General features: G+C 40.4%; 1 protein-coding gene across 1 annotated transcript in view; it reads right to left on the bottom strand.

The window, feature by feature from the left end:
- Positions 1–1,876: 1,876 nt before the first annotated feature.
- Positions 1,877–19,782, bottom strand: part of LOC8041011 (kinesin-like protein KIF28P) — a 153,678-nt gene continuing 135,772 nt past the window's right edge. Inside the window, exons 21-24 of the mRNA XM_040213056.3 lie at positions 15,451–15,576; positions 9,435–9,608; positions 3,837–3,917; positions 1,877–2,029 (exon numbers count right to left, since the gene is read on the bottom strand). Of these exons, the coding sequence (XP_040068990.3) occupies positions 1,877–2,029; positions 3,837–3,917; positions 9,435–9,608; positions 15,451–15,576 (534 nt within the window). The remainder of the gene's footprint in view (positions 2,030–3,836; positions 3,918–9,434; positions 9,609–15,450; positions 15,577–19,782) is intronic.

The following is a 19,782-nucleotide window of genomic DNA, read 5'->3' as shown; positions in this document are numbered from 1 at the left end:
TGTTCACACAAGGAATGTTCAACAGAGGATTTTGCCATTCAAAAGAGTCTACAACAACGGGATAATTTGCGAAAAGGAGGAGTTGACAAATAATAACAAAGCATCATACAGCTCCACGCTGCACACAATAAATGATTTTTATAACAGAAAGGACCAGTGTATTTAACTCAATTGGTTGACTGACAGCTTGTGAGCCGTCCACAGGCTCACTGCGGTACTCTGAGAGCTGACCTAAACAGCAAACAAATGTGACGGGAACGATGTGACATCGAGGTACCATGACATCTAGTCCTCCCCGAACTTAACACACTGATTCGTGTGAAGAGGCCATTGCGCATGTAATTTATCTTGTCATGTCAGGGCGCAGTCACGGGCTCTGTGATGACGGGGAATGTTTATAAATTTAACTGCAATGTACAACAGTGAAAACGATTTGCGCTTGTCTAGCCTAAATGTTACCTAATTTCCAACGCTCTTCTGTTTATCTGCATATACATCATGTGAACAATTTATGCATTACTTTAAAAATCGGTAACTTTCACCCAAAGTTAAAAGGCCCTTTCCAAACTCGAGTGGCTACAAAGTTGTTTGAAGGTATCATCACCCCTCTCCACACAATCACTTCTACAAGACGCGATGTTCAAATCTTTTGGGTCCTGCACTGGGCTCCTGTACAATAGTTGAACATTCACGTTCTGAGCGAAGTCAGTCATCTGGTGGACTCCTGGTCACGATACTGTACACGTTGATGAACCACGGACCTTGCTTGTTTCTTCAAATCCTGGCAGTTAAAAAGAAAGGAATAAAAATGACTCTGAAATAAGAAATCCGTCCGCGTTTCATGCATATTCAAGTTTTATTTACGCGAACTGGTAACATCTGTATATGGTTTCTAAGCAGATATGGGCGCCGCGAGCCACGCTTGACAGCCTTCTGACGGATGATGCAGGACTGTCTTTCTGCGAATCTCAATGTTTTAGTGTTGCCTGTGTTTATGACTAACATTGATTGCCTTAGGTCCTTGCTTGGCGATACGAATATTGTCGGTTCCGAATGCGATTGCCAGCAAATTGAACATGGAATAGATTGAGTAAAAGTAGCGATTCAGTCGATGTTTAATGGTTCCCCAATTATCTTGTCGTAATGGTGCAAATTTGATTGTAACCGACGCCAACGGCATATCGAAAAGCAAAGAATACAAAGAAACGCGTGACACTAAATGGCCTGAACACAGGTGAAACCAGGCTGGATGGTGGGGCGGAGGGGGGCGTAAAAAAACGACGGTGATAGGCCGACTCAAGCGAACGTGCTTTATATCGCTGAATGTAAAGAATAAAACTTCATTATATAAAAATGCATAATTGATGTAACTTCCTTAAGGCACAAACAAGCACATCGAGGCGGTCTTGCTAGACCACTTGCAATGCCAGATTGTTTCGCCTTGCATCTCCCAAGCTATTCATTTGTTATAAACAAGGAACAGATAAAGGATTATATTTGCACTGCTTCACAAAAATATATCCCACAAATAATAAGCAGGTTAGAAAATCTACAAAAGGCGCGACCAACAGTGAAGTAACAAAAGAGAAAACAGAATTCCTGTATGCTCCATGCCCATGCATTATTGGCTTAGGAGTGATATACATATATATTGCATTATAATCAAAGGCAAAATGCATAAAATGCACTGTATTGTATTCTACTGTAAGTTGTTATAACTCGTTGAATTACAGCTCTCACTACTTTTTATGTGTCCCTTATTTCATCACATTGATCCCAGGGAATCAGCGGTTAACGTTTACTCTTATTAGTGTGGGTGACATAATATCGTTAAATAGGGCAATTCACATTAATTGCATGACTAAAAATGGGCATGTCAAGAAGTACTGGTAATTTCACCTTCGAGTCGAGAGAGGAGTTGCTCTGCTGCCTCGGCAGATGACACTAGGAGGAGGTCTTTGACTATGCTGACCGGCACACGTTTCTGTTGCTGCGATTCGGCGGACTCGACCAGGCGCCGGAGGTTTTCCTGTGAGTGTGCCAACAATTTTCAAGATTAAACCATAAGCTAACGTCTACTTACTCTCTAGATGCTTCAGTGTTCCTGGCGCAACAAAGAATAGGTGATCGACGGTGTTGCTTCTGCCATAAAGGGATTTAATGCTTTTTCGACTAATAGTGCTCGGAATATGCGCCTCGTATTCATAAAGCATGAAACGTGCCATTAGTTTAGATCACACGCATACGCTTGTGTTAAAGGTAAAATTATTCTGCTCCCAGAATTTTTTTTTTCTTTACAACAATACCTATTCGGCTCCCTAACAAAAGCGTGTTGTTTCTTATCTAGAAAGAGACTGCACCTCGGAGCAGAATTTACTAAGCGGAGCGTGCCCGATATAGAACGTAACATTCTCGATCACAAAGAAGGAATATACATATAGGAAAAATGCAAGTGTACATGACGCGGCGACGTTCACATAAAACGATTGCATGGAGGGAAGAGGGTTTTCGGAACAACGCCATCAGTGTCCTTTTTAACACTCCTAAAACAAAGTGTAGTGAAGCTGGAACGTTAGCGGCAAATATAAAACGACATACGTAAGTAGGCAAGTAAAGTAATCGAAACAGCGGAAGAAACGAAGCTTGCTTCATTAATGCTCGGTCGTCAGTTGTCAATATTGGATGGCATTTATGCAATTTATGCAAATACTTGTTTTATATAACACGTGTAAAACATTATGCAAAACTTGAGCCAGAAATTTTCGGATGAGTATCCATTAAGTGAAAATGTCTAAATCATGTGAATGTAGCGCAGTCCTCATGTCGAGATAACTGAGCCACTGCATTCATTGTTTTGTGGGGTTGTTTGGCCTTTATAAGTTGTGGTATCTATTGCCTCATATAAGGATTACTTTAAAGCAAACCGAACGAGTACTAGGTCAATAGGACCATTTTATATTTAATTAAAAATGGCAAAAGGTTTTTCTGTTGATTTATTAATTCTAAAATTCCCTCTAATATCGAAAAAGATGTTGCAAACTAACGTAAGAGGTAACTGGCAGCTGCGGTGCAATTTCGAACGATAACGAAGTATGTGACATCACTGTTGAACATTGTTATGAAAAACGGGTAAGAGGAGTTATATTCGTTTGGAAATTTAAGAATCGAAAGTGCGCAGGCTAGCTGGTTTTGAAACATTATCACTTAAACCTTGAGACACGGAGAAACAAAATAGCAAGCAAGAGGAAATAAAATCGAGTTTTTTGTAACGTCTTGTCCGTTGTTTTATTTTTTTCGTGACTCAGGGTTTAGATTGTGATAGATTCAGATGTCGGAGTTCAATAGAAAGTTTATATTGTGTTTGAAACTGAACGGTTTTAAACATCTTGAGGCGAGAAACTTTCTTCAACAGAGGAGCATAACATTGTCTCATAGTTGTCATTGTTAAACCCTTGGGGTTATTATTATTTTCGTATATTTTGTTAGGAAGGTAGAAATAACCGAATTGGTGCATTTGTGCAAAGTAACAACAGAAAAAAACATTATGTTTGTGCCAGTCTATAAAGCTTTCTATAAGTATAAAAATTAGAAAACTCACTTTTAGAACAGCGTCTCTAAGCATACGGGAGGAACTTCTTCCTAAAAATTGAACCTTATTGTAAAACAGAACATAGTCACTGGTACTTTTTTTTCTTTATCGAAACGCCCTACTTTTCAAATTTTTTGGGGAACCCATAGTTATATCTGCAGACGCAAGGATTTCTGAGCATTAGTTTTGTACAAAGCAAGGAATATGTGCATCAAAATTGGAGTATAATTTGAGTAACTACACTTACCAGTTTTTGGTTTTGGCGGGTTTGTTGCTTCTTCATAAGCAGAAGCTCCACAATGATGCTTTGCTTGTTTGGGTCGACATTCTGAAAGAGCGATTGAAAAGAAGTAAAATATTAATTTCTAACAGGGTTTAATTTATACACTCAATGTCTCAGATACAAAATGTCAAAAACAGACAAGAGCGAGTTAAAACTAGACTAGCATTGAACGACGCAGGAAGCACCTCTTCACTTCAGTAAAGATTGGAATGTGAACTTCTGAAATAAATATACGTCGTTTTTTTGCTGCGTCTTGTATTTTTTATATTATTCCCAAGCCTGACTTATCTCATTAGGACAACGCTTTCACTCAACGAATTTATGAAGATGAGGTAGCAAAAGGAATGAGGGTTTTAATAACCAAATAGTTAAGATTATTACAAAAAAATTGACAACAGTTTTTATTGCCAAAGCAATATGATACATTACCTGCAGTAATTAATAAGCTATGATTTAAATTTGTTTAGAAAACATGAAAAGTTTCGGGGAGTTAAGAGCAACCTAATATTATTCGATGTCGCCGATAAACTTAGCACGGAAACTCATGGTGTGCGCATATAATTTGACGTGAATATTTAATAAGATTTAACGGGGCAACTGAATACTTGTATAAGTGTCCTGACGTCAACTCATGTGACATCAATATTGCCGCTAAACGTAGCCGAAAAACTTAATTTTTGTTATTGTCACATGATGTCAATATTCCCACTAACTTTGGCGCAGAGACTCAATTGGTGTTTATTTCGCGTAATGTCAGGAAACGGAGTTACAATGTTCCCGCTACATTTAGCGGGAAATGCACGGACAGACGAGTGATCGGGGAAAATGTTCGTATTGGGGTTACGTTAAAAAAAAAGAAAAAGAAAACATATCTAGGTGCACGGTCCACGTAGTCGTGATCAGCTCTTTAATACGCAAGCATAAAAATGTACTCAAGAGCAAAATGTCATTATTCAACTAAGGCTTAGTTGTATATAGGTAAATGTGTTTAAGGTTCAAACATATACTGCCTACCCTAATAAAAGATGTCAACATTAAAAGCCATACATTCGGACTATTCTATATCAAGAGCAATACGCTTCATACCGCTGTATTGCTGAATGTTTACTGATGAAATGCTCACTAATTTAGGGTTGCAAATTTTTTTTTGAATATTTGTTATTGTGTGCGTGATCTGAACTTACAGGCAAGCGTCATCTCTAAAACTAAGAACATTAGAATAACTTTAAAAATAGACCTAGTTTACGGTTAACAGCTTGAACTGAAGGTGACAATAAGATTGTATTCGCTTTTCCAGAAAAGTGATAAGAGCATGTTTTGATATACTGACACTGTAGCATAAAAAGACATCCTCACACATTTCAGGTGACCGCTTCGTAAGTAAATCAATACCTCAGAACTCATACAAATAGTAGCCTTTTCCCCGTAATTGCACAGTTCTACTATCAATTCTAAACCAAGTAGAGACGTATCGGATGAAATATTGCCATATCCAGCTTGATAAAAACAGAATCAGGAATGCATGCGTTATTTTACATCTTTTAACATTTTGCCTGGATGCCCAGCAGTAAGTGGCAAAGCAATGCGTGATTTTTTGTTACTTTGTTTTTTAAGTTTAAAACTTTTCGGCCACTTGGACACAAGTGCCGGTTAAATGATTAAGAGGGTACCCTCACCTATTCAAGATGCCCTACCGCGTTTAATCTAAGATCACCACAATCAGGTATATTTATTCTACAGCAAGACCGTGTTGTTTTATTTGATGTGTCACAAAGGGTCGGGCGCAGCCCCATCAGTAAGCAATACAACTAAAAAAAAGGAGGAAAGAAAAAGTGAATCAATGATTGTGATGATGCAACTTAGAGTCGCAAGAAACAAGCAAGCTCTGTCTGCGCATGCGTTGCACATGATGATTCTCTTTTATATAGGAAATGCGCTGTTGTGTTCATATGGTGGGGGAAGGTGAAAACGATCATCTCGCGCTAGGCCTCACGAGCTGGCTCGACCTTTGCAAATCAATATATCGTGTCATCGCATACGTTTTCCTGCGGTATGCGGACGATATCATCGTAGTAATATCGTGAAAGCATTTTGAGATTCAGTAATTAGTTTTCCGGTTTGAATTTGCATTAACACTCCTTAGTTCAAGAAAAATTGCTGCCGGCTCTACAGCCACGTCAGTCATAAGACGTTTTGTAATCCGACTATTGTCTGACCATGCAGACGACAAAATATCAATCGAGTGATTTAAGTAATTTATAGAGCAATCACAATTAGGCCAGCGATAGTGGGAAATCGAGTTGAAATGTTTTGTGAATGGCAACACAACATTCATGACGCAGTTCAGATCAGCAGCCCAAGTAGAACAGTTCTACGAGTCGAACAAATGATTTTGACTGGAAAATTAGGGCCCTACAATTCTCGAAGACGGTTGAGCAAAATTTAAACTTCGCTGACCAGAGTCTGGGTATCATAATTCTCATTTTCCAAACAAGTGCTAAAGTTAGGCCTTGGGTCTGGTAGTTTGACTGCCATCTGGTATCTTTTGTACTAAATTGCAAAACTGGTCTCTGGGTTAGACACACCTTCTAGATTTTCGGCTTTCATGTAGTAACTTTGGGCATAAATGGCCAGACATATAGCTAATTATGGTTCTGGTAGTTGTTCGGCTCATACATGACATTATGCCTCAGAATTGGCACTTTGATAATTATATGACGGGAGCGAGAAAAGCATAAAGTGCTAAATAAATCTACTCTGGCACTAACGTCTCTGGTAAGAACAGTATTAGACCCAATTTAAGCTCCTAGAATTGCCAAGATAGATTCAAGTTACGCTTTTCTCAGGCATGCAACATGGAAGACTTTCTTTGGCCTCTGAGTATAAAACAGAGAAAGAGAACGTGACGTTTTACAGAGCAGCCGCTTCACAACTTCCGAGCTTGCGACAAAGGTTCTTCAGGCTACAATAAATTGTTAAAACAAAAAAAAAAAACAATTCAGTAGCACTAAATGACTTCATGGTGGGTGCCAAAGATGTCCGCTTAAAGGGGTACTCCGACGATTTTTTTAGCAACCCCGACTAGCTATATTTTTGAAATCGCTCTCCTTTGCTCTTTCCGGGATGCTATTTAGTATCGCGAAATTGAGGATAGTTTTTGTGAAATCAGCAAATGAAAAGAACGCCAAACGAAGATTCGATTATACCTGCGCTTTTCATTGCCGTGACGTCAAAGGATGGCAGGCTTGCGGTTGGAGCGGGCAGTCTAAAATTGAACTATGCTGCGCATTTATTTGGAGCTGCTGCGCGGGAGCTGAGCGACCTTCCAAAGCATTCATTTGACACCATGAAACTGTTTGTAATCAGTTAGGAACAAAGTCTGCAGCCCAGAGAGTGAACCCCTGCCTTCCCATGACATCAGTTTTTCGATGTTGCCAGTAGAACTTTTCACTTTGAAAAGAACAAAAAAAAACAAAAAAAAACAATGAGGACCAAAAGTTTAAACTCTCTAACTTCACGAAAAAAAGTTATTTTGTCTAAATATTCGGGTTACTATTTCAACGATGTTTGTTGGTGTTTTAGCAAGTTTTTAGGCAAATCGGGGACTATAAAGAAAACGGCGGAGTACCCCTTTAAGTCCTAGACAGCCGACCTTCATGAGGAGGGTGTAGTAAAATATCAGCCGCAAAATACCGAATGTTTCAAAATAGAAGGGGTCACAATGAATTGAATATTATAATAGGCATAATAATGGAGAAAAAATTGGTGGCGACATTTGGCTTTAGATTGCTTTAATGCATAAAATTTAGTGTTAAAGAATGAGTGATTCAATTTTTTGGTAGATATTAAACTGAATTCGTGTGCCTCGTGACCAGGGATGGTGTAAGGGAGATTAGGCAAATCGGCACGGGAAGAGGGCACTGTGGGACGGTGAGGGAAGGGAGGGGCGAGGAATGGAGAAACAGAATTGAAGTGTCACATGAACCAGAAAGGAGCGGGAAAGGAAAGTGGGAGAGGGGAGAGGGGACCATAGGAGAATGGGGGAAAATGAGAAGAAAGAGGAGGGGGAACGATGGGAGGGGAAAAGAGAAAAGGCAGGGAAATTGCATGTTGATGAAGAGGGAGGGAAAAGGGAGGGGTAGAGATGGAAGAGAAGGTTGGGGATACAAAGGGATGAAAAATGGAGCAAAAATAATGGGAATAAAAAATGGCGTGTCACGTGACGTATATTCCCCTAGTGGATAAACTAAATTGTTGTAGTCAAATCCGTCTATAACGAACAACAGGAAATGCTACGATCAGTTCGATATAGCAAAAAAAAAAAACATTTACAACAAACTCCCACGATGCGTTCGTTGTAAAACGAGTGCTTCTCTTGCGGTATCATCTCTTCAACTCCACCTTGTAACAACGTGCTGTAAAGTTTTTTTCTTTCTTTTTTTTTGCATGCTTGCAGATTTTGTTGTTTTAGCTTATCTCTTTGAATTGCTTCTGTTCGTGGACAAACGATTTGAAATTATTTTTTGTTTTTTGTGTGTGAGTGCAGAGTGCACTTTAGCTTTCTCTCCTAATGAATCGCTTCTCTTCGATCAATATTGTTCGCGACTTGAGCCTTTGGAATTTTTTTTCTTTCCTACTTCTTTTTTAGGAAAAAGGACAGACTAGACAACGATTGTTCGCGCGTTTCTGGAAGGCTCCCCGGAGCGAAAAAGTTCAATATGGCCAATAGGTTGTTCGTTATAAAAAGTGATTTTTAGATGCATCTGTATTTAACTTTTTCGTGAATTCGATATCAACAATAATTCGCTGTACGTGGGTTCGTTCTAATCTGGTCTCACTGTATAGGTCACGCAACATGAGGTCCCGTGGGGTGGAATTTTCTAGCTAAATTTTGCAGGGAAACTGGATTTATGTTTACTGCACAAGATCAGTTTTCACAATAAATTTAGCATGAAAACTAAATTAACGTATAGGTCACCTGACGTCAAATGCTCCAGTTGATGTATGTATCACTTGACGCAACGTAACTTGGCGGCGATATTTTTTTACATTTAGCAAAACATTTTCGAACAGACAGACGAAATTTTGGAATTTGGGGTCCCGTGAAGAAGCATTTCTACCTGTAATATATTTTGTAAGAAATGTTTCACACACTTCGTATTTTAAAACGAAACTAACTGTATGAACTCACCTATACCCCACTCCGTTCACCATTAAGCTGACAGTGCGTGCAGTAAAAGCTACGTGCTAATTAGAGCAGTCACATTTGTCTCCCGCCACGTGAGAATGCCTCAGCCGGGCTCATACTTACGCACAACAAGGAAGGTCGGGCGGTTAATTGGTCAAGAGAACGCGTAGCTCACACGCACATGTTCAGCTTAGCGGCGAATAATGTATCGACCGTTTTTTGTTTCCAATGACTGCAGCTATGTTAAATTTTGACATAGCCGAGTTGTGGCAAAATAGCAAATCCCTTGATTTGCTATTTCGGTCTGTTCCAATAGTTCAGCTCTCTTATTGGTCATACATTTGTTTGTTGCCAAATCAGATGGGTGCACTGACCCGACCGTTCATACGAAATCCGTTCATCAGGGCGTTGGTCTGGTTGACCATGTCCTCTTGAAAGTTGCGCTTGAGCATCCTTCCTTTGGCCCGTGGTCCCGTCGCCGACGCCCTTGACACCTGGACGCCCCAGACCGAGATGGCCACGTACGAGTCCGACAGGTGCTCCACCAACTGCACAAGTCACACGAGGGACGGGGTGTCTTCAATTCCAGAAAACGCATTTTTATAGTAATTGGAAGTAATTGTACCTTTGATTACGGGTTTTATAAAGCGTTTGCACGAAACGCCTTTTAACGTCTTGTATGACGCGTTCCGCTATGTTAATGAGCCGCATCCGCCAATTTTTTTATTTGTTTGCTCACATACATTAAGTTATTGGTGTCGTGTTCGGCGCGGAGAGAACGCTCAATCAAATCTAGTGGATCCGTCGACGACAGACTCAGTAAGTACAATCGGAGACATATATGGGTAGCCTACATACAAGTTTATTTAAATTTGGCGGCATTTAAACAAGACTCCTTATGTAAAGTCATCAGTTATGCATGACCGGTAAGACGTTTGAAGCAGTCCAGTGGCGTTACGAAAGCATGCTTTGGGAACGGCTGCCTCCTGCGATTTCCACTGCGCTACTGCAATAGCGCTTCCATGCTAGATTTATTTATTTATTCTATTAATTTATGTATACTGCCGGAAGTTTTTACATAAACACCAAGGCAAAGGAATATGCGTGCAAAAAATTACAAAAACAAAACCTACCAATGCAACACAGGCCATCTAATTGACAAAAAAAGTGTCTGAGTAGCGCGTCGTTAAAAATGGTCAGTGATTCTGAATTGAGAGCACTTTCCCGGAGATTGTTCCATTCGCCTATTGTGTTAGGGAACAAGGACAAATTAAACAATGTGGTTCTACACAAAGGTTCGATGATTGTTAGTTCATGCTTATTTCGTGTAGAGCTAGCTTCGTTAATTGCGTAATAATCTTTCAGGCACAGTCGCAAATTATAATGAACAATGTTGTAAAAAATATTGGGCCGATCTATTTATCGCCGGGTCTCCAAATCATGCACTTTGTTTTCGGATATACAAGACAAAACAATAGCGATTGTGAGCAAGCTGTAATGCTTTTTTTGCACAGCCTCGATCACATCAGAAGAGATCTTGGGGTGGGGATCCCATTTAACATTAGCATATTGTAGCATAGTTCTAATTATAGATATATAAACAAACAATTTTGTTTTTTTCGTACAGTGACAAAGGTTGCGTTTTAAAAACAACAGTTTCTGCAAAGCTTTCAGGGCAATAAAGTTTTTTAGAGCGTTCCAGGTTAGGTCAGAAGTAATTAAAACACCAATATATCGAAACTCATCAAATGACACGATTGCTTCGGCATTGAACAAATATGTAAAAGACACTTGTGAACATCTTCGCGTCACAGACATTTCAACACGCTGCTTGAAATTCAATGCCATATTTCACTTAAAACACCATAAATCAATTAAAGCAAGACAGTGATTCAGCTCTAAATGATATGACAGTGTATGTGCACAAAAAATAGGTATCAGGGTTTCTTATGTAATCCCTAAGACGACTTGAACGCAAAAGCCCAAGCTCTGATGCATTAAAGACAGACACATGATTTACTTAATTCATTGATTCCTCTTAATTCGCTTCGTCATCTTTTTTAATATCATTGCATCTAATTAGCCTGAATGATCACGTAATTGTGATAGCGAACCTCCGAAGGACAGCCCGCTCTATGACGACGCAATTTTGGCCCCGTTTTATTGTCTCACTCGGATCGTGGCGTCGACTGTGGTCTGGCGATAGCGAACCTCCGAAGGCAGCGTGATCTTTGACGACGTACTTTTGGCGCTGTTTTATTGGTCCCGGTGGTAGCGAACTTCCAAAGACAGCGCGCTCTGTGACGACTTACTTTTGGTGTATTTTAGGACATTTCCTGTCGCCAACGCTTTCTCAAGGTCGACTGAACGATAAGACATATAGGACTTTCGACTTCATAAGAGACAATCGTCAGCAAAAAAGGGGATTCGCACAGATTGTTTATCTTCGAATCATTGATGAAGATTAAAAACAAGAGTGATCCCCTGGCAGACACGGGTACGTCCGAGGATACAGATGACTCAGGGAAAAAAATACCATCGGCAGTCACATACTGCCATCGATTAGTGAGTTAAGAGTCTAGCCAAGGTATTACATCCACATTACGGATCACACAGCCCAACTTATATAACAGTTTTTTTCTATGAGATACGGGATCAAAAGCTTCCGGAAAATCTAAATTTATCACGTCTGTCTGACCGCCCGCATCAATGACAGACGGAATTTGGTGTAAAATGTGTACTAGCAATCTCACAGTTAACATACCACGTCTAAAGCCATGCTGTTCATTCTGAAAAAAATAAAACTACTGTTCCCTAAAAACGCAATCAAAAGCTTGAAAATGAAATGCTTTAACACTTTCCTAGGCGTACACAAAAGTGGAATGCGTCGGTAGTTTTCGACATAGTGGTTGTCGCATCATTTATATACTGGTAAGACTCTTGCGGTTCTCCACTCGCTTGCTAGGTCACCTGTGATAAGACTATGATAGTAAATCAAGTGCAAAAATTTAGCCGACTATCAGCGTTCCTAGAAAAAACATTCGAAATATTGTCGGGGCCGCAGCTCTTCCTAATGTCAAGGTTAGGAAGAGCCGCAAAAATACCTTCCTCAGAAATGGTAATGTCCGGTATCGTTATGAGAGGAACCTCGCAACCCAGGATTGTCCCCTTGTCTGCGTGGACATAGACAAAAGAAAATAGTAATTAGAGTCTTTAATAAAAAGCTGATTTTATTTATAGTGAAGTCACAGAGTTTCATATTCATGATTTTTTTTTTTTTTCGTTTCAGAAACCTCTAGAACTTTGGGGGTTAGTACGTCAATAGTCGTGCATGGTAACGGTAAAAAAATTATGTTGCGTTTTCCACTGAACCTTTCAACTGCCTGTGCAGAATTGGTATTTAAAAAAGTATTATTCGCATTACGAAACTTGTGCTCGACGCACTTTACGTTTAAGGTAGAGGATGTCACGGTGGTTCACAAATTATATCTTTTATGTTTTTGACTCGCGTCGGAAGGAACCTCTTGGCGCTGTGAAGCACCAGTACTTTAAACCACGACCAGAAGTCATGCGCGTTACTGCTAGCTGCTTCAAACATATCATGAAATTCGGGACAGCTGTCTTCCAAAGTATCAAAGATATTGACATCATTAGCGCGAAGGAAGTCGTAGAACCTCCTTAAGTCAACGGTATCCAGTTGCTGACAAGCAGGCGAGAGAGAGAGTACAGGAAACAACAGAGCGGTCGGAAACACCTTCAACAATTTCGCAGCTGATAGACACCTTGCAGCCCGATCCTTAGGTGAAACAAAGACAAGCTCAAGAAAGCTTTTAGTTACATTAGTAACATGTGTAAAGCTTCGAACGACTTGAGTAGGGTTACATGAAAACGCGATGTCAATCAACAAGTGCGACTCTTGACATTCCCGCATAGGCTGCATTTCATTCGAATGAATGTGTAATAAATTAAAATCGCCCGCGACCACCACGTGCGTCTAGCCCTTCAAACGCGCGCAAAGAGATTCATGTAGTGCCCATAAGTGGGAAACAACGCAGTTAGGTAGATGATAAAACGCACGCACTATAATCGACAGTAATAAAAACCAAGCCATGCCCAGATCATTTGAGCGTCATTAATGCAGCTTAGACGAGAGTGTCTTATGCTGACTTCTACTGCGACGGCAACACCGCCGTCTCTCGATGGACGATTCTTACACAATATTGTGTAGCCGACTGGGATCACTTCGTCACTTCAACGGCCTTTGGCTCAACTTTGCTCAACGAGCACGGAGTCCTCGTTGAACCAAGTCTCAGTGGTAACTGCCACGTTTGAGTCGTACGTCAGAAAAACTGCTTCTAGTGCCGCCGCCTTGTTAAGCACACTAGTAGAAGTAAACTCAAAAACCTTAAGGGGAGGCTTGAGAAGGCGGCTCAGACGCGGTAATTTCCGACTGAGAGGTATGACTGCTTGACTTTAGAGTGCCAAGAATTAATCTGAACCATGATCTTTTAATTGGGCCACAGTTCTACGTCCAGAAGCTTCTCGAAGTCATTTTCCTTTATTCAAACACAAAAAGAAGAGTTGCTGTCATGCTTCGTGGGCAACAACAGTATCAGAAACATCTTCACATGTAGTTGAAGAACTCAAGCGAGAAACAAAGAGTGCTTTAATCCTAGGAGGCTTAGGAGCAGCAGATAGCTAACTGGCTGAGCCCGTTTTCACAAAAGGTTGGGACATTCGCCGAAATTGAGTCATAAGGTATCCATCGGGGTTTACGACCGGAGTTGTCTGGCCTGAGGTCACGCCCTGCATTCGCCCCTCGAAGCCATGGTTAGGACCCGGTGGCGGTTCCAACGGGTAGACCCCGCCGCTTTTAGGAGGCTGACGACGCTTCCATTGCTGCTTCTGATGCCCCGCGGCGTTCGAAGGAACTCTCAGCGCTCGAGCGTTTGCTTCCGGCTGTAGAAACTTCCTGTCCGGCAGAGATCAGGAGGCCTCGTAGATTGTTGGCGAGCCTGTGGTCGCCGGTTGGATGGCGGCACCGGGCTGCAGTAGTACTTCCGAGAAAGTAGCCAGTTGACCCTTCTGGTGAACGGTGCCAGAGGCTTTAGCAGCAAGGCATTTGCGAAGAACCTCGCTGTTCCACGTGAGCTGCACACGTATATAGACTCGGCACGCCGTAAAAATCATACTTCCTCAACGGGACCGCCAATGTTGTCGCAGAGCGCGAGGGTCGCAATTTTCCTGCGGCGCTTCTTCCGGAGGGTTGTCGTTTTTCGCGGCCAACGATGACTTCTCGATGTTCACGTTCGAAGTCTCCGGACTCTAGCATTTTGTACACGAGGCGCACTTAAAAGTGCTAACACCTTCCTTGACAAGTAGGTCGAGGTCGGTGTCACGTACGGTAACGTACTCGCTGTGAAAGCTGCGAACAGGACCTGCCTAAACGAATGATGAATCGCTGCCGAGACGTTAGGGCAGCGCAGCTTAAGCACACGTCCTTCACCGATGCCATATCGAAGCAAATGTGTTTGATTCCTCTGTGTTAGCGCCACTGCAAAGACCGGTGCCACCCTTCGCCTGCCCGGTAATTGCTCGCTTGTGCTAAAATAGGAAGGTATCTATTTTTTTGTAGTACCGAATCTACTGCTACATTTTCATTGGATTTTTATTTGTACAGGTACCCCCGCGGTCGAAATGAGTTGAAACACCCGATCCGGGATTTTTCTTTGTCTGCAGTGCTCAAAAGATCTATTACTTCTAAATTTGTCCGATAGTCCCAAATACCAGATCTCAACTTCATACTTCATTCGAAGGTCGTACCACAACTCTCTCAAAAACTGGTTGGTATGTGAAAGAAGCACGAAGGACTCCTTCAGTTCATCTTGTTGGCGATAGTACGTAGGTTATCTTGAAACGTTTACTCTGCGCTCAAACGCTATAATTGTTTTAACACTAATATTGAAAAAAAAAGACTCTTGAAAGTTTCAAGCTACCCAAATGACGAGAAACTAATTACTATGTCTTACAATTAAGTTGAGGAACAGATATTTCCCTTTTGATGGATCTAATTTTATGCCGCTGGTGTGAATTGGATATGATCGATGCAGCCATGCTTTCGTCCCGGTGTTCAAATGCTTTTCTTTGTTTGTTATTTTATATACAAATACGTGACACATAGTATAATAAAGCACTTGTGAGTTTCACAGGCTCTTAAAACGTAATAAATCGTGTAAGGCTTCAGTGAGTGAACGAACCTAAAAGGTATGGTTAAAATGCTAGATCATTTTCCAGACTTTAAATTCATTGCTTGTTCGTTTTGCGACGACATGCACAATGCTATGCGCGGTTCCTGTACAAACTCGAGTTTGATTGTCAGACGTTCCGTACCTCGGCTGTAGCTGGTTTGTAGGAAAATGTTCTTTGATGATTGAAGTCTGGATCCGATGTTCCAGACACGGCTTCAGTCACGGTGTCCTCTTGGTCTTGGAACATTCGATACTTGCACCTAATATCCTGCAACAATCCAGAAAATTATTTAGCAAGTACTGCCGTTTAGTCGACTTCAAGTTCTATTGCATTTGTGTTGTTGTAATAAATAACCGAATGAACCAACGAAAACAAAATGCATATCACTTGAAATATTGAAACTGTCTACACTTGTCAATATGTCGATAAGTGTGTTTATTATAACGCTATTATATGTGGCGTTTTGATCCCTTGGCCTAGTGGAACGTTATGAGATTTTGAGCTTGTGAAGTTCTTTAGCATATTTATACACTGTGGCACCATTTACCATTGTTTTCAAATGAAACATTGACACCTGCGAAAGTATGTTATGGGCTTATATTGTCCACATTATATTTTAGCCGTGTTTGAGTAGTTCTCTCTTCTCTGCTTTTGGCGTCAACATTTGTATTTCCTCAGCCTCGGGCTCTTAAAAATGTACAAAATATATCTGGAGCTTAATATGGATGCATCGCCCGTTAATAATCCGGAACAAATGAAAAATTAAAGTGTGCGTGTTGTTTGTTTTTGCGAAAGGATTAATGCTCAACGCTCAGGGACTCTCAAATTAGGCTCGTAATGTGCATGAAACCCATCCCGTGTTGCAGCCTTACTATAAGCCATCGCCACAATAATATCGATATTCAACTTTACCACTATATAGATATTTATATTAATTCACTGCAGGACGACTTTTGTGCCAACCTTCTATTTTCATGAACTTGGTTTCTTTCTCCACAACAAAGACTCATTTTTGTATTTGGTGTGCAAGCATATGGCTATTATTTTACCTAAACTTTCACAGAGCTTTTCAAGATCACGTAAATTGGAAAGCACCGGGCACAATATTTATTATATTCTAAATAAAACAATTTTTAATGGTTTTAGAACAATTTCTTCTTAATGTGTTTCAATATATAGTCTTATGTTAATCGAGACCTTCTGGTGTTCCCGACACGAACGAACAAATGATAAACGCCGGGGGTTTCTGCGATGAATTCTTAATCGTTCCTGAAAAAAAACGTGTTTTAGAAAAAGAAAACTTGTCTTAGGAACAACTTGACAGTAACCGCAGACGGCAGGGGTTAATAAATATTTTTCTTTATAAGTGAAATCTAAAAGCTTATGAGCGTCGTCAAGAAAACCTATGTCAGTCAATTTTAGGACGACTTAAAGCAGGGGAGAAGCTTGAGAGGCGCTGAACTTTCAATTCGAGCCGCAGGGAGGAAGCGCAAAGATAACGATATCATTCGCGTTTTCGTATCGTCGGCCTCGAGCCTGCCGAATGAGTGGTAACTTTAACAGACTTCCACGCTTCCCGCGTGCTTCAAGTCGTCTTAAAGTCGACCGTTATAACGCTTTTGATGACAATCAGCAAATTTCTATTAGGAACCTTACGTTCATTTTTAATACATAAGGAGTTAACTACACAATTGTAGGTAATTATTTGCCTAATTAGTAGGTTTCTTGCAATTCCGGAGGAATACCGAATTTCGCAGCCTGTTTCCGTAATAATTTTTTCCGCAACTATCCTAGTTTTAGGAATTTTTGCAAGTCTACTCAGAAACACCCGGTATTGTGATATTCAGTGTACATGCGCTTGTTAGAAGGTGGCCAGAATGCTCATGAAGAAGTAATATCTCCAACATATATTTCAATATTACACATGTTTTCCTATCTTTCACTTTACTTAAACAAGTGACCTCAGGTTTCAGAAGAGATTTAGCACAACTTCAATAAAAATATGGTATCTGTTGGAAAAATTTACTCGACAGTAAAAAGACCCTTAATTGATGAACTAATTAAATCTATATTTATAAACCAAATTATTAGGTTAAAAAATAAGTTGATAATTGCTTTTCTCGAACCTACTAAAGGCGAAAAATATAGTTCGAAATATATCACATCCTTAAAGCGCCGGTGCAACGATATTCATTTGAAATGTTTTTCGTTTTACACCAGCTTACTGGCACTGGTGGGACCCAAGTATACTTCTACGCAACGCCATTGACCAAGGAACCTCTTACTTGCCCTGTAATTTCAAGAATAAAACCGAGCGTTTTCTTGAAATCTCTACTTTGCAAAACTTGATGACGTAGCAGGGGAATCGTTGTATCCCCCAGTGACGATATTTGAATGCGGCTCGTAGATTGGACCCGAGCATTGCGTGAGCATTCGAGTTATGCTCGTGATAATCAATCGCTCGACACGCATTCGGGTAGTGGCTCATGTCCAATCACGGCAATGACGACAGTGGCCGAACCCTAACAAAGTCTGGAACTCAGCGCATGTCCTGTGCCTTGCCAACCCCAGCGCGTGGCTATGATCAACATTGGCGGCATATAGATCACGTTGCCGCTTGTTCTGGCTGCGAGTTAGGAGGTGAGCGCTGCTCGCTTTTCTTTAAAATTTTCTGCGACATTTATTTCGTGGGGAGAAAAACGAAAGCGTTCTTTATTGCTCTTAAACATCCGATAGCGTTCTAAGCGGTATTCGCGCAAAGTACAACAATTGCTGCACCGCCCATTTACCAAAAGCAAAAACAATGCATTTGCCAAAATGTATAAATTTTTGTTGATGCAGTCGGTTGCTATATCCGGCCTTGTCATGATTTCATAGGTTTGCCAACGAGAAAGGGCCAAATTAGTTTTTATATCTTTTTTTTATATTGACATGTCACTACCAATAACGTTTCCTAAATCTAGTGCTCTTACTGTCTCTCAAATACCTTAGCAAAAACTGAGAAATGCCATTTACAAGTTACTCGAAAGTAATTACCATTACTTTCAAAGTTTAATTGTCTTAATATATAGACAGCAATTAATGTTCTTTTTCCACATATACGCGTAGTTGCATTCTAAATAATGTATATACATAACACATAATTGATGTCTACAGCTTCAAACCGTGAATAATTTTTCGCCAGATATATAAAGTAGCTTATTGGAGAAGAGTCTCACTCATACTTATGAAAATATTTATGTTGAGTGGCATTGGTTCACACATTCAAATGGCACAACCTTTCTGGGCTTGTATTCAGTTACATATACTTAATATACAGGGTGTTAGATATTATTTCAAACACAATTGCTTAAAAAAAAGACATCCGTGAAAGGTACACTGATGCGGCTAGTGGAGGTGAGTTATGCGTCCAGAGGGACATAATATAGGGGATTATTCATCGCGTTGCGTCAAATAATTAACTAAAAATAATTAAATCACGTTTTGAATTCGTTATAAAAACACACTGTTTGAATTGGAAACTTTCGGAGCGTCATAAAAACCACTAAATCAGTCGACTTTAGTTGGTATTGAACTTGTAATATGCTGGGGAGCGCGAAATGTATCACGTGCGGCAGGAACAAGACTAGCAGTGCATAAACGCTGAACAAGATTTTTTTCTACGTTGTCGAACCGCTATCCTTGTGCCTGTTGCAGGACTGCTAACTGTGCCCCCCCCCCCCCCCCCCCCCAGAGCTTACGAAGAGCTTCAAGTACGTCTGAAATAGACTGATTGTAGGTTTTTGATTACGCTCAAAAAGCTTATATTTAAAACTTTGTGTTTATGTTTAATAATTAAAAGTTATTCACACATTTTTTTAAACTATATCCCAGGCCGTATGCCTCACCAGTAAAAACTGCATTAGTGCACCGGTCACGCATTTAAACATGCTGGAATCAAAAGCAAACACCCTGCATGTGGTAGTTTAGGTAAATTGTGTTGAGAAGCTCAACTACTTTAGTTGCTATTAAAAAAAAAGAGCTAAACAGGAACTGCCCCTAGTCATTTTTGTCTTTGGCGGCGTTTGGGTTCATTCAAGGAGTGCGCATCAAATCAACAAGGTGCCGATGACCCGCATCCGTTCTTTCTTTATTATTTGTTGTACCTTTTCTTAATCGTCATAACTGCTTGCTCTATGATTGGATTCACTGAAATACAACACATGTCACAAAGCAAGATTGCAAACATTCCTTTGCAATTAAAAAAGAATTTGGGAGGTGCTTGGTAATTCGAAAACATTACTTTGCCGCTTCTAGTCTCGCACTTTACCAAATGATTTTTGGAAGGGTGCATTCTGCCCACAGAAGAACCAATACAGCTTTTCAAATTCTGTGGCGCGTTTATAGGTCCTTGTGTCAAATATTTTTCTTATACTATTATTTTATACCTCCAGAGATGGTCCTCTTTTGTCAAAAATACCCTGTCTACGGAAG

This window comes from Ixodes scapularis, unplaced genomic scaffold, assembly GCF_016920785.2.
Source record: "Ixodes scapularis isolate PalLabHiFi unplaced genomic scaffold, ASM1692078v2 PGA_scaffold0__279_contigs__length_252992795, whole genome shotgun sequence".
Classification (NCBI taxonomy): Eukaryota; Metazoa; Arthropoda; class Arachnida; order Ixodida; family Ixodidae; genus Ixodes; species Ixodes scapularis.
This window is presented reverse-complemented; position numbering and strand designations above follow the sequence as displayed.